The following is a 14,786-nucleotide window of genomic DNA, read 5'->3' on the forward strand; positions in this document are numbered from 1 at the left end:
GCCATGGTTCCAAGGGGCCAAGGCAAGAGCGAATGAATGCGGAGGCCACCGCCCGGCGCCGGTCGATACAGTCAATAGCCTCCCCCTTCACCTGGCTCCGAGGGGAACAAAAAAAAAACTTTAACCAAAAAAACAGAGCGTCCTCTCGACTCTCGAGTAAAGTCGAGTGTAGACACAGGTCTAACGGGGAACACGGGCTAGGGCGATGGCGTGTAGTGGCGGCAGCGTGACATGATACAACATAGCAGAACCCCGTTTAAGGCAGAACAGGACAGGACAGGGCCGTCAAGGCGCCGATAGGGAGGGAACTACCGGGTCGGCTGGTGGTAGCATGTATGCTCATGCCACCTTGACAGGTCTCCGTCTGAGGAGCAATCCATGCGCATGGGCATATTGGTGCTCTCGAACTGGTCTCGTATGTGGTCGGAACTTGTCGACGTCGTGAGGGTGTCGTTGGTTGGTGTCGCGGCCATCCGAGGCCTGCGGTGGCCGCTGTTGCTGTTGCCGCTGTCCTTTCCCCAGTCGGCCTTGAAAGTTGCGTTGATATTACGCTCTTGTTCTTCGGCGTTGGCAGGGTCTCTTTGCCCGTGGATTTTATGGCCCTGGCACCCGCGACGGTCCTCCACGAAGATCTCCGGGAGCATAATGGAGGGGGACGGAGCCAGTGCCCATGCCACATCAGACTGTCCGTCCTGGTCTTCCAGGCCGAGCGCAGCTTGCTTCCAAAACGGCGAGAGCTCGCTCATGGTCAACGCATCAGTTCTTCTCCTGAGAATGGTGTATTCGCACTCCCATTCCGCCGCTTCCTTGTCCCTGCAGAGTGAACGCGCCAAGTTGGCCAATAAGGCAAAGGAGGGAAGGATGAAATCCTCAGGTATATCCGGCCTGTAAACCATCAACATCTCGAAATAGTTCTCGACCTTCATACGAGTGAAGTGATAGGCCCTTTGGAGGTTAAGGTTGTCCGCTCTCAGATAAAGGTGGGTCAGATAACTGTACGTGTGCGAAAACTGGCCCGCTACTACATCGCTGTACGCCATTCCTTGCAGCCGTTCAATGTGCATCAACGCAAATCTTTCCGCTGCTTCATATTGTTTCAAGGCCATTAAAATTTCCATCGCGCTTCTTGCACCTCGGAGAGCTTCGGCATCATAAGTTTTCCATTCGGAGAGTAAATTGGTCAATCTGGAGCTACCAAAGGCGGGGTCCAGTCCTGGCGGAGCGTCTGTTTGCGATAGGACAGTTTCAGTATCGAGAAGAAAGAATGCGTCCCGAGAAAAGTAGCTGGAAAAGGCCTTTTGAGAAAAGTCGTACGATATTTCGCGTAAATGTATCACGTCTTTCGCTTCAATTCGACTGAGGTTTTGAAGCATCCACAAACGAGTGTCGGCAGAGGCTTGGTGGTGCCCCTTGACGAGGTCAGCCAGTTTGCGCAGTAACAGAGCTGCAATCCTGTCTTGACATCCCGCCAAATATGCAATAAGCTCGACAAGTTTTAGTAGCTGAGAGGGATTCCCGGAACGCACAATATGTTTCAAGGAGGACAGTGCCCGCTGCCACTGCCGGCATGCTTGTATTTTGTGTCCAAGGTTGTACCTTTGAATCCCTCTTTCTATCGACATGACGAATTCGTTTCGCAACCAGGGAGCGTGATCACTGGATATGGACGCCAATCCCATGATATCATTGCCACGTTTCCAGATTCCTGATTGAAGAGAGTGCTCAACAAACGCCTCTAAGGAATGCATAAACCATTCGACGTTTCGCAGTGATGCAGGCGCACTCAAGGGGTGCGGCGTGGGTGGCGGCGTGAAGCAAATGAGGTCTGGTAGCGGACTTGATCCGGAAGACATAGGCTCCGCCTGCTGGACAAGGAGCCCAGTTCGCTTCACGTACCGTTCGACGTCGTCCATATCGACAGGACGGTCTCGAAGAATAAAAGCGGATTTCTTTCCAAGCAACTTCCTGTTTTCCCGCAGGCGGAGAATTTCTTGCACCTCAGTACGTTTATTCTTTTTGTCAAGACGCCAAGCGCGGATCCTCGATTTGTACATTTTCTCGCTTGAACTGGTTAGAGACGGCATGTAGCGGGGTGACAGGCTGGCCTACGTTGCCTTGAAGCCATGTTGGGTTTCCAGGATCTGCATAACCTCTTTCAATGGTCGATTTTCTTCTCTGTAAAGCCGAGTGATCAAAGCCTGGAAAGGCTGCCAGCCGGAGGCAGGATGCGGATATTTCGGCTTGCCAACCATCTTAGGAGTTTGTGGCCAAAGGGCACAGGAAGCCAGGAAATAATTTGAAGGAACTCGTTCAGCGAAAAGGGGCAGCAAAAACAACAACAGTAGGATTCATGTTCAACTTTTACGTATTTATGCGGAAGCGAAAGGCAGACAAAAGCGAACAAGCGTCCTGCATTCAGCCCAGAAGCGAGCCACAAGGCAGAAGGTGAGGAAGAGTGACGGGATTGGGCCGATACCGAAGTGCCATGCATTGCATTAGTCTCGTGCTGTCGACATTGGCTTGCAGGGGCCAATTGTGAATCCCACAGCCTGAAGGCGGCGCCAGGTGCATACTGGGTATTGCATGGGCCACGGCCAACGCTAGGATTGTTGTCTCTGCTCGGGAGTTGTGGAGCGCCATTTCATGCTTTCTTATCCTGTCGCATTCGCATCATGTACCAGAAGAGAAGTTGCAGGGTGAAGTCGTTCAGGCTGCAGTAGGCGGAAGAGTCGAAAGGAAGAACGAAAGGGAAAAGCATCACGGAGTCGAGGAGTCTGTGAATCTTGCCAAGAAAATAGCACGGGAATAATTGACGTCATCGCTCACCAAGCCTCCGTGTCCAAGCACCGCACACGCAGCCTTCCTCATTTAAGGTATCCTCATGGAAATAGAGCCAAGATAAACGGCCAAATATGTATGCCAATGGCTGCGTCAAGCAGCAGCGAAACAAATGCCGCAAATGCCATCCAAGTCCCTCGGGGCTGATTTCCCGCATCTCCACTCACTTTGGCACGCGGAACAGGTTGGACTCCTCGATCTCTCTCCAAAGCCTGATTCCGTCCGAATCGTTTGTGTATTCATACCACAAAAACATGCCCAGCCGCTCCCGCATACTTGGCCAGCTGCCAATGCCCAGCCGTCGAGTAAGCTCGTCCAGAATGGAGCGATACCATGGACGATCGGACGACCCTACTGCTGCAATTGCGCCCATCGCCGTAGCCCACAGGATCAGGTCGGATGCTTCAGTCCACCATGGCTGGATAGACGGGTCTAATAACTGTGTTTTGATGGCCCGAGCGAGTTGGTGGAAAGGGGCGGCAATCGCTGGAAGCGGGAATACCACCAGCAGGCTGTAGACGACTGTGCCCAACCGCGCAAGCCTGAGCAATGGGTGCTCGTCTTGAACCTCCGCAGGAAGCGGTGTCAAAAGCAGGAGATTGTGCTGCACGAAATTTCTCTCGTCTGAAAGGCAGCCCAGTTTCTGAGCCTCTGGTCTTTCTTTGACATGGTCGTCCACAGCAAACGTGTACTGAATGATCCATTTCAGAACAATGAGGAGCTTTTCTACCATCTCATGTCCGAGTATTTCCGGGAGGACACGGAACCCTCTGCCGAGACCGACAAGCGGATGGGTTTTTCTTGAGGCTGCATTCAAAGGTCCGATAACATCGTCATGCATCTTCTCATACGACAGCATTGGTTTGGTAAGAGTCTGGCTGGCAAGAATGATGTCGCCACTATCAGGTCATGTCAGCCTCGGGCTCAGGTTGGTGGAGGAGGGCAACTCACAAAGAAATAGCTTGCGCTAGCCCAGGGAGCTTGATTTGAGAAAGGCCTCCTCGGAGAGTCAACATTTTGGCCAGACCTTGCAGATGCACATTGACAGTATGCAGGCGGCCGCCGTACAGATGAAGGAGTTGCAAGGTAGTCAATGGACCTTGGGATGGTGCAGCGGCGGGAGGATGAAGTCGAGGCTCTCCGTGATATGACAGGGCGTACACGGCCAGGATATTTTCATCCTCGCAGCTCATCGAAGAATCGGCGAACTTCTGATGCACGCCTCTAATGGTTTCTGTGTAACACTGCACTTGTTCTCGGGACTCGGCAGGGGACAAGAGAAAAATGCGATTGCGTGTGAGCTGACAAAACAACGACGCGTGAAAGAGACTTCGATCGCGAAAGGTCATCCGAAGCCATTTCTCAGAATGTGGACTGAAGGTCTGTCCTTTCTCAGGCGGGAACATCAGAGACAGGAAGCTATTCACTAACGCCAGAGTCAGCCTTTGTCTCTTCTTTCGTTTGTACAAGGGAACCAACACCCACCTTGGTCGAGGACAGGGCTCACGAACTCCTTGGGCAAGTCGCATGGATATGTTTCAAAGGGGTCATGATGCCCCGAGACCACCAAGCTTGACAGGTGGGTGGCGGGAGTGATGACCAGCTCGCTTCCTGGCAGAGGCGACTCGTTGACAAGCTCGATTGACTCTTCTTCGCTCTTGGGTGTCCGATCTTCACTTTCGGTCGAGGACGATGCGACGGTCTGAGGAGTCGCGGGGGCGAGGGTTCTCTTGGAAGGCTTGACCTGGCCGCGGTTAGAAGAACGACGTCTTCCGACCGTTCGGCTTGCGGTTCCATCGGTAGACTTCTTGACCCGTCGCCAGTGGTAGTTGGAAGCATTGGAACGAACGAGGGTTTTGTTCCTGGAGCGTTCGGCGTCGGTGGAGGGGTTTGCGGTGACGAATTGGAAGGTTTTAGTGCCTCGTACATCTGCCGCTGCGATTCCAGCGCTTGGATCTGGCCTCGGGGTCACGGCTCTCGCCTTGTGCATGTCCTGCCGTTCCTAGACATAATCTTGGACAGATGGAGCGTTGGAGAAATGAGCTTGGGTGCGTTGTGACGGTTGTTCACGCCCGCAGTGGGAAATCAAGAGGGCGACCGCATGGTGCTTTGGTGGTAGCGTTGTGGGGTTTGCGACGCAGTCTAACCAAAGGTCCAAGGTCCATGCAAGTCACAAGGCCGCGGTGTGGAAGCCGGCAGTCGAATTCGTCCGTCGGGACCACGGGGGAAGGCGTAGGGAGGGCGCAGGAAGGGATGGCAATGGAGGCGAGAGGGTAGTGGATGGCTGATACTGTATCTGGAGGCGAAGAATACGAGGGCATGTGTGGGAGGCCGGGAGGGGAAACAGCTGGTGCCGTGGTGGATTTTATCCGGGGACCGCTGAATATGCTTTTCTCCCCCGCAAACCTGCACAGCAACTCCACGCTTTCTTTTGGTGAGGCTCTTGAGGTCTACCAAGTATGGTCTGGAGCGGCCAGAGCGACCAGAGCTACAATATAGACTTTGCCCACGCATCGAGGCACAGTCACAGCTCAGCAACTACCGAGTATGTTGGGCCCCTTGCGAGTAGCTCTCCCGCCTCGACCTGTACCACGATGTCCAGCACCACAGGTACCACCATCACGACCCCGACCACAACTACAGCCGCCACAACCACAGCTGCAATCAATACGCGTGACTGTAGATTTGTGTACTTGTGTAGTCATAAATAACCGTGTCACACATCGTTTGACTTGTGGACTCTTAATGGACACGAGCGACATTGGGTGACATGACGATACGAGGCGTTGACGTCATGCGACCTGGAAACGAGGCTGCGGCACTTTTTGGCTCTCCTGACAACCACTCTCTGCCCCATGCTATGTATTTTACTGGGTACATATATACTCCCTAGACTCACTGACATTGTGCTCTCTGCGGCAACCTCCAAATATGCCACGCCGATCTAAAAGGAGAAAGACTGCTTCTGATACAGCAGTGACCGATGAAACCGCTCCGTCCACTGTCAATGCCACTGCTCCCCCCGACCAAAGGGACAATGCTATTAACTCTGAGTTGAAGATGGAAGCCGAAAGCCTTGAATTGGGCAAGGCAGCAATGGTAGAAGAAGGAGCAGAGGCGCAAACCGTGATTCGCGGGAGCAACAACAACGAAGCTCATGTTGACACAATCAGCAACGCCAGCGAAGCCCCTACCTTTGACGACATTGATCCCGCCGAGCAGGTCGACCCTGCCATCTTCGATGAAGAAGAAGTTCCGGACTACGATGTAGATGAGGGGGTCGCCAACGCCAAGTCCAAAGGGCACATGAACGGCGGCCGACAGGGGGGCTTCAACGCCCTAAAATCCTTCCACGGCCAGATGTACACGGGCATGGCCATCGGCGGCTCGCACAAGTGGAACTACGACCAGGGAGTGTGGAAGGAGACGAAAATGGAGCCGGACCTGTGGAAAGTCGACTTTGAAACGACCAAGAGACGGGCGCGCAATGCTCCCAAGGGGAGTGGTGCGCCCGTAGGAACCGAGTATCATTGGCTTATTGTCGCGCATCAGGTATGGTACCCAGCCAGCTCTGCACCAGGACCCTCAATCGGCCTCATGGCTGACTCCTAGGGTTTCATTTGTCACTGCGATAACAGCACGTCAAGAAAATCGACGCAAACACGTACACCACCCACCTGGTCGGGTCAAAGTACAAGCTCGCACACAAGAACGTCAACTCGAATTCGTGGTCCGTGCCGACGGTCAAGGGCCAGCGCGAGCGCGAGATCGAGCTGCTTGAAGACGCGAAGCGGAGGGTCCAGGGCCTCCCGCCCGTCCTGGCAGGCGAGAAGGTCAAGGTGGAAAAGGGGGCGGAAAAGGGGCAGCAGAAACTTGACTCCCTGTTTTCGAGATCTGGCGGTGGTGGAGGAGCAGAAATAGGAGCAGGGGGGAAGAGGAAACGAAACCAGGAGACGTAAGAAAAGAAAAGGGAAGAAAAGGGAGGAGCAAGCGAACGGAACGGTGTTGTCGCAAACTGTACATTAGTTAGAGCCCGTGTTGATGGATGGACAGATTCACATGCTCACATGCTCATATATCTCTACACATGTACCAGCATAAACCTAATACTAGAGATGTTGTCGAGGAGCTACGGAGCATGGAATACCACAATCAAGAGCCCGGGAGCGGGGAGGGGAGGAGGAGGAGAAGAAGAAGAAGAAGAAGGAGAAGAAGGAGAAGGATGAGTTTATGCTCATGTTCATGTTCGTGACTTTTTCTTTCTTTTTCTTGTCTTGTTGTGGCAATTACTGCTGCTGCTGTTGCTGATGCTGCGGGCGAGTCCGTCGAAACATCTTGCATCCACCTGCAAGACGATTTGGAGTCGATAAATATCAGGCCCGGGCATCAACATACACGGCCCGGAAGCTTGCGCATTCGTGTCTTACTTTGCCTTCCCGTTCTTCACGGTCCCTCGAATCTTGCGAAAGACCACAACTCCGCTGTGACCGTTGCGTTCATTGACTCGCGTGATGCTCCGACTTCTGAGAAGCCCATATTCCCAAGTTCGCCATCAATTGCGCCCGTGCATCTTCATATGCGAAAAAGGAAAAAGAGACTGAACCAATCAGTCCCTGTACAATCTCCACAGATGAATTCTCGTTGTTATATTGTTTTTCCTTGCTCGCTGATCCCCTTCTTCATCGCTGCGGCTCGTATCCATACCCACCATTCCCGTACCCCATGTTGTGCGCGTGCGGCGTATATGCATTATAGTTGAAACCGCTGGTGGTGGAATTGTTGAAATCGTCCATCCTGACGTGTCCCGAATGGCTGTGGCTATAGTCTGTGTCTGCTGCGTTGTCCCGCAAGCCTAATCGCGAGTCGTTGGCGCCGTGATGAGCGCTGTAATCTCCGGTTCCGTAGTGGAGCGTGTCCTGCGAATTCGCATGGCTGTGCATCCCGGACCTCGACTGCTCGTTGTTCAGATCGTCCAATTTTACGTCCCCGCCGCCTCTCGCGGCGATGGCAGCCATCTTGTTGTACTTCCCCAGCTTGGTCTGCGCGCGGCGGCTCCTCACGTCCAACACAATCAGGGCAATCTGAGCGAGCAGCCCAAACACATCAAAGGAATACAACGCCTTGTAGGTGCGGCAGATCATCATCCCGTCGTCGGAGGCCCAGTTGGCTCGAGAGCAGCTGTGGCCCAATGTTCCGTACATGTTCCATGTCAAGAGGCAGTAGCCGACTGCCCAGATGATGAGGATTGTGACGTTGAGGATTAAATTGAACAGCGGCGAGAGGAAGAAGCAGGCGTGCAGGAACGCGGTGAGAAAGAGACATAGGAGAGAGAGGAGGCTCGCGGCGAGGACCTGGGATTCTCAGTCAGCACATTTGGCCGTTGCTCAGGCCGTGGTTGTTTTCGATTGATCAACGTACAATGATAAACGTCCAAGGCAACTTAAACCCATCTTGCCGCAATTGAATGCAGAAATATATCAGAATCCCGCTGACGATCGAGGCGCTGATGAAGGCAATCGTGCGGATGATGTGGAAGGCCAGTCGAGGGTAGACTTGAGGGCGTGACTTCATCTTGGAGGGCATGTTGGACAGGGGGTCGCCCGGAGGCAGACGGGGGGATGTACAGTATATGTATTATCGGCTGCAGATGTTGCAGTCGTGGCTCGCCGGGGCTCCCTTCGTCGGATGAGAGGTGGTCCGTTTCAAAATGGGGGAATCAATGAGTCGAAACAGGGAGGTCTGCCAATCCTCAATCGGTCGTGAAACGCGACCTGTGTCATGCACCAAGCGCAGTACACGGCTGCGCAGAAAAATATTCACAAGGCCAAATTCACAAGAGTTCCGAATCCAGTATATCAGACAAGAGCACAGAGGACGAGTACATAAAGACAAGAGGAGGATTGAGGCATCGTTTATTAGGTGGCCTTCTTGTCGGTTTCACAAAACAAGCCTCCGTTGCGATCATCATCAAATGAGGCTGAGAGCAAGCCTCGCTTGGCCTCGACCTGAAAATAGCTCTGCGCTAAGCCACTTTGGGACATCGGCAAATCATGCTTTCGTATTGGAGACAACTGTTTGCCAGTCAGGGGCTTGGTAGTGGGGGTTTCTGAAAGGGCACCAGCAAGGCATCAAGGGGATACAAATGGATCAAGGAATAGGTGGTACAGGTGGTACAGGTGCCGTGAGGAGTGTTGATTAGGCAAGAACTAACACAGAAAGAGAACAAGGCATAATAACCAGGGTATGTAAGGCATGGAAAAAAAAATGAAGGTCAAGCCGGAGAAGGAATATACACAGGTAATGATAAGTGATTGTATTGGGTTTTTTTGCGGAATCTCAAAGAACACAGAGACCGGCAAACAACACAAAAGCCAGAGTAATAGGTCTCCAGCACTTCGAAATCTCGTCTTGTCATCTCTGCCCTTGACCGAGTTCCTGTGATTTAGGCTGATTTCTCAACTTCACTCCTATCGAAGCGGACTCTCCTTGATGATTCCGTTGCCCGGTACGAAAGTTCCTACCCCGGCAGCATTCAATTTGAACACTCCTCCTCCCGAGCTGCCACCGCCGCTGGCACTTCCACTGGCATTTCCAGTCCCTTTCGGCGGGGAGTTTGGTAACGGTGTACCGGCCACCGACGAGGGCATCGTCATCGGATCCGGGGTATTTCTCCCGCTCTGCACGGCACTGTTTGCTGCTCCAGTGCCAATACCCTCCAGAGCCATCAATGTTCCACCGATGCTGCGGGGGGGAGGCTTCCAGCCATATTTCGTGCCCTTGCGGTAGATATCCTCGATCATCTGCTCTGCAATGCCGGCGTCTTCGTATTCTTGAAATTTGCGCCACAGACGTAGCGCCATACGTGCGTCTTCAATGCTGTCATGCCCGTCAACTTGCATCGCCTCATCCAGAGTTGTTTCTTCCTGAATGTATTCCTTAAACACGGCCCATGCCAGATATCGTAGCGAGAATCGTCGGTTTCTGCCTGGTGCGAGGTACAGGAACTGTGTGTCCACGGTCTGAGACTTAGGAACGTGAATATTTGCCTTTCGAAAATCAGATGCCAAACCGTGACCAACAAAAATGCAGCCAAGGTTAAGCAGAATCCATAGCTTTTTGTAGGCCACTTTTAGAGGCACAAGGTTGTGATGTGAAATCTGGGCGTCAAGGTCGCCTGGCCGAATGCCCGAATACTGGGTTTTGTAGTCTACAATCGGCTCGTAAATGGTGATGTAGTCATCGATGAAAGGGACCCCTTCGTCCACGCCCTGGCCGCGAACCACACTGACCCGTGCCAGACCAGACTTTGCTGGCCGAATGGTTTCTTGTGTTCCGTCTGCCTTGACGTTGATCTCGGCTTTCTCCAATTCGACAAACTCGGTGTCTAGTGCAATGGGTGTGCCTTTTTCTGGCAGTTCTCCTGGTCTCAGGATGATGCAGCCATCTTTGGGATAGAGACCGTTGATGCTATAGTGCTGGTATAATAGGGTAGTGTCCATACATCGTTTCCAGTTGTGATCGAGTTTGCCGTGTGCATTCTTGACTTGATATGCAATTACACTGGGCATTTTCCACGCTTTGTTGAAATGGAGGGCTTCTCGTGGATCGACTGGCGACACCAAAAAGTCGTTAAAGAGGTGCCAATTGGGAAACACTTTGTGATTGTGGGAGACCTCGGGCCCTTCGCTTGAGACCTCCACGTTCACCATGCTGACAAGGTGAGGTTGATGCCGCTCACTGGTGTCAATCTCGGCGACGAATCCGACGAGCTCGTAGATGACTAGGCCTGGAGACTTGTTCCGCTGATGCAGGGCGAGGTCAGAACCTTCGAAAACGTACACATTTCTATCCTGCACGATAACGCCAATCTCGGAAGGAAGCCAACCTGGGGTCTCCCAAAGTCCGCACATGGCAGGATTAGCCCCAAGTGCTGCATTGATCATTAACACGAAAGGTAGTTGCCGGACTGTCTTCCGGATAGCCAGCTGTTGATACCTTCGACATCGACTGCACCAACCTCTGTTCTTAGCTTCTCGTTCGATGGTGGTCTTTAGGCAGTACGCGAACTTGATGAATTTTATAGAGTGCTTTGGTTCGAGTTGCGGATAGACGAGGTCATGCACATACGTACTTGACGGTTTGGAGGTCTCATTATTGCAATACATGCAGCGGATGGCTTCAAAGGCTTTGCTCGCAATAATCTCATCAATCCCATCACTACTCGTCGACATTGTGATATAGTCGTGCACCATTTGCTTCAAGAAGAATCGATTCACTGCTTGGATCGTGGTTGAGAGCGGTGTCCCGTTGGCCAAAGACAAATGTTCGAAAAGGCTGAGATTTGCAGCTTCCCTAGAGGCTCCGAACGCCCTCAGAAGATTTGTCGCCTGGCAATTCTGGCCATTCGCTTTTTCCAGCATGTCGAACAGAAACCCAAATTCGCACAGCAGGCAGTGGCCCGCCACGCACGACGTGGTGGCATGCTGGATGGCCACGTTGCGGATCAGAGGAATGAATTTGTATAGCTGTAACAGTGAGTTGACAAACGAATTTGTAATATGCGTCTCCAGACCAGAATAGGGAGTTTTGTTGTAGTACCGAAAATCGAAGTCGTCAACTCCGAATCTGCTATACTTGATCTCGACGTTGCTATATTTGAGCATTCGTTCCTCATCGGTTTGTGCCCTGCCATTGAGAGATATCCCGGCCAATCCTTCGGCAGCGTCAGAAAGCTTCCTCCCGCTTCCATACGCCGGCGTCTCTTTCGCCTTTTCACTCAGGAATTTGGGCGCGGTAATCGAAGCAGGCACTTGGCCGACTCTGGTATCTTCCACTTGGTAGCGGAGAAGCTTCCGAGGGTTTAGATTTGGAGCGTAGTGGCCCATCTCGGCGGTCTGCATGTGAAAAAGCAGCGACGGGTCGACCGGCGCTGGCGGCGCTCCGATCTCAAATACCATGTGACTTGGCCACGCGGACAGAAGAGGTTCTGAATAGTATGGCATGCCTATGGTGTTGAGCGGGGCGTCATTCCAGTCGATGTGGGGGATCTGCTGAGGAGAAGGGTCTGCAAATTCTGTTTCCTTGCTGATATTATTGAAGCGGACCTTGGAAGGAGACCCCCAGAGGTATATCCATCCGTTTGAATCGGTGATGACTAGGGCATCTCCTGAAGCGGCAATTTCCATCCCTAGCATGAACTGGACGTTGGCTTGTTTGAGCATGACATTTACAGGGTTCATCAGATCCACCACCTGCATTTGGCCGGTTTGTGACGCAACGAAGCTGGTAGTCTGGAGTTTCGGGTGCAAACGCGCATATGCAGCACCTGCATGAAAAGGGATCGGAGGCAGAGATGTGAGAGACTTCAGATCGTAAACATTGGCCAAGGGGTCGACGATGGGTACGCCCAACTGCCTGACCGAGAAGCCGCAAGTGACCAGAAAATCATTGCGGGCATCCATGTCATTTACAGCGCTGGAGTGGGCTTTCCAAGATTTGAGAAGCTGGTAGTCGGTCAAACTGAGAATATGCACGTTGCCGTCGTCACTCGCAGCACACAGATGACGGCTTTTCCTCAGGATGGTGTACTTTGCCTGAGCAGGATGTTGCGAGACAATTTGGCCTTTGTCGATGTCGATGATGAAAAAGGTGCTCTGGCAGCCTGCCACGATGATGAGATTGCTTGTGGCAGCAAAGGCCATGCATCGGAGATCCGTCATCAAGCGATGTGAAATATGCCATTGCGTCAAGCCTCTGCGGGTGACAAAATGGACGCTGGAAGACGAGATAGAAATGATACCTTTTTCGTGGACCAACAGCTGCTTGACGGGCCCTTCTCCGAGATGAGCTTTGACCGAGACGTACCGTTGCAACTCAGGGCCATAGAATGAGGTGACTCGCCCCTAGCCTCAAAGGTGAGATGTGTAGACAAGTGTTAGTGTTCAAGGCAGCCCTACCTGGTCATTGCCGACCCACAGAAGTTCCTGCAAATCATCAAAGGCAACTGCGCTCGCTGGAGTCGGGATCGCATGCAGTCCCGACGAAGGCACTGCGATGCGTGTGATCTCATCCCAATCTGCCTCCATGGGCAAACTGATGTGGACGTTGTTGGATTATCACAGATCTGGAGGACGATGCATGATGGGAGCAAGCGGTCTGGGAGGGGGGGGAGGAAGAAAAAGAAAAACAAGAGCCTTCGAGGCGACTTGATTTACTTGGACATGGACTGTCTCATACCATTATGGCTGTTTGTCATGATGAGGAGTGAGGGCAGTGATGATTGATGGTTGAAGTTGAGGGCAGGAGCAGGAGCAAGAGCCATGATCATGAGTGGCTAATAGAGACAAGCCGGTGAGGCTGGTGAGGCCACCAGGCTCGACGTTGACTGTGGCGCCCACCTTCGCCTTCTCTCTTCTCTGTGTCGTCTCCTCAAGGTCTCCTGCGACCCGCCCTGGTGTCAATCTCAAGTCAACTACCTCCAACCTGCGCTTCTGCTTCATCACGAATTGACCTTCTCTATTTGCTTGTTTGACTGTCGGTCAGGTTGGCTGTCACGGGTGGCTGTCGACTCAACTTAGCCATAACCGACCGCAACCCCGCCGTCGCGGTGAGTCTGTCCTGAGGGGCCACGCCATCGACTGTGCCTGGGTGTTGCTTGACACCTATTTATTTCTCCTCCGAGTCACGACTCACGGACTATCCCTTTGCCTCGGGCTACTACCAAGTGCTAGGAGTGTACTGACACGGTTCTTCTCCGATAATTCAACAACGATGAGCAGCTACGAGAGTAAGCTCAGCCTTCCTGCCTCAAATGACTGGGTTGACGGGTTCTAGCTGAACATGCCTCTGATCCACCAAACGGCAACCAAAGCCAGCCACGCAGACCCGATCTCTCCACTTTCTTGAGTCTCCTTTCCGAAGTCACGCCTGATCTTCCTGAAGAACGGGCTCGTGAAGGGGCTGTCCCCGTTCCGGCCGATGTCTCCGCCGTCTTTCGCTCGCTTGCAGAGGCATTCGAAGTAATGCGTCGGATTAATGACAATGCCGACTCCAACTTGCTCGAGAGCATGATCCAGAACTTGATGGACACTGCCGAACGGCCTCCGCGGGAAGTCAAGGGTGTGGACGAGGAATATATTGCTGCATTGGACCGGGTTCACATCAAGAAAGTCAAAAAAGATGCCGACTGCCCTATCTGCGGTACTGCGTTCGTCGAAGACCCTCACCCGCTCTTGGTGCGACTCCCTTGCCATCAGAATCACATCTTTGATCTTGAGTGCATCCGACCGTGGCTTCTGGTGAATGGGACATGTCCTTTGGACAGGGTTGACCTAGCGCAAAGAGAGAGGGACCGGAAAAAGAAACGGCTGGAGGAGATCAAGAAGAATGCCGCTCCCGAGGACGAGGAAGAGGAGTGGGACGGGCTCTATGGCTGAAGCATGTCGACACTCCCTGTGCCGCTGCAGAATCAACAGTGGACAGTCTCCTCGTACTGCCTCTGCTTGTGCCGCGCGAGGGCTCATTCCAGTCCCATCGAGGGTGCAGACAGGTGCGAATCCGCATTTCAAGAGCAGCGCAGACATATCTGAGCCCCTCGGGCTCTGTTCCTGGACACTACGAATGCTGGCCAACGTGACAATGGTTCATCTGGAGCCAAATGAAAGGGTTAAGCTGACATTCATCCATGATCCTCATCACAACGGGTCTCTATTCCTCCCAGAACGAGATGCTGTCGCCTAGGTAGGACTGGAGGGGGGTTCCCTCTGAGTGACCCGGTGGAATGGGGATTTTTGCGGCCGTATCAAAAGCTTCCGAGCTGCAGGACCAGCCCTACTTTTCTGCTGACGGGGCTTATTTCAAGACGGCGCGTAGGTGCTATATCAACAGAGAGATGCTGACAAATGTGACTGTGGTCTCTTGATCAATGTACCTGACCCCGTTCGCATGTT

At 52.9% G+C, this 14,786-nt stretch overlaps 6 protein-coding genes across 6 annotated transcripts; 2 read left to right on the forward strand and 4 right to left on the reverse strand.

Moving 5' to 3' along the window:
- Positions 1-308: 308 nt before the first annotated feature.
- Positions 309-2,252, reverse strand: A1O5_00833 (uncharacterized protein; the record flags this gene model as incomplete). Its single annotated transcript, XM_007741452.1, has 2 exons — positions 309-2,061; positions 2,110-2,252. The coding sequence occupies 2 exons, from the start codon at positions 2,250-2,252 to the stop codon at positions 309-311; spliced, it is 1,896 nt and encodes a 631-aa protein (XP_007739642.1).
- Positions 2,253-3,001: 749 nt separating this feature from the next.
- Positions 3,002-4,828, reverse strand: A1O5_00834 (uncharacterized protein; the record flags this gene model as incomplete). The annotated part of the gene is made up of 3 exons (XM_007741453.1): positions 3,002-3,737; positions 3,790-4,264; positions 4,324-4,828. 3 exons carry the CDS (start codon positions 4,826-4,828, stop codon positions 3,002-3,004), a joined length of 1,716 nt encoding a protein of 571 aa, XP_007739643.1.
- Positions 4,829-5,769: 941 nt separating this feature from the next.
- A1O5_00835 (uncharacterized protein) lies at positions 5,770-6,797 on the forward strand (the record flags this gene model as incomplete). The annotated part of the gene is made up of 2 exons (XM_007741454.1): positions 5,770-6,390; positions 6,477-6,797. 2 exons carry the CDS (start codon positions 5,770-5,772, stop codon positions 6,795-6,797), a joined length of 942 nt encoding a protein of 313 aa, XP_007739644.1.
- Positions 6,798-7,517: 720 nt separating this feature from the next.
- A1O5_00836 (uncharacterized protein) lies at positions 7,518-8,421 on the reverse strand (the record flags this gene model as incomplete). Its single annotated transcript, XM_007741455.1, has 2 exons — positions 7,518-8,189; positions 8,257-8,421. 2 exons carry the CDS (start codon positions 8,419-8,421, stop codon positions 7,518-7,520), a joined length of 837 nt encoding a protein of 278 aa, XP_007739645.1.
- Positions 8,422-9,305: 884 nt separating this feature from the next.
- On the reverse strand, positions 9,306-12,923 carry A1O5_00837 (poly(A)-specific ribonuclease; the record flags this gene model as incomplete). Its single annotated transcript, XM_007741456.1, has 2 exons — positions 9,306-12,740; positions 12,795-12,923. 2 exons carry the CDS (start codon positions 12,921-12,923, stop codon positions 9,306-9,308), a joined length of 3,564 nt encoding a protein of 1,187 aa, XP_007739646.1.
- A 685-nt stretch (positions 12,924-13,608) lies between these two features.
- A1O5_00838 (uncharacterized protein) lies at positions 13,609-14,273 on the forward strand (the record flags this gene model as incomplete). Its single annotated transcript, XM_007741457.1, has 2 exons — positions 13,609-13,624; positions 13,672-14,273. 2 exons carry the CDS (start codon positions 13,609-13,611, stop codon positions 14,271-14,273), a joined length of 618 nt encoding a protein of 205 aa, XP_007739647.1.
- Positions 14,274-14,786: the final 513 nt, after the last annotated feature.

The sequence above is a fragment of the Cladophialophora psammophila genome (genome assembly GCF_000585535.1).
Source record: "Cladophialophora psammophila CBS 110553 chromosome Unknown aczJe-supercont1.1, whole genome shotgun sequence".
NCBI lineage: Eukaryota > Fungi > Ascomycota > Eurotiomycetes > Chaetothyriales > Herpotrichiellaceae > Cladophialophora > Cladophialophora psammophila.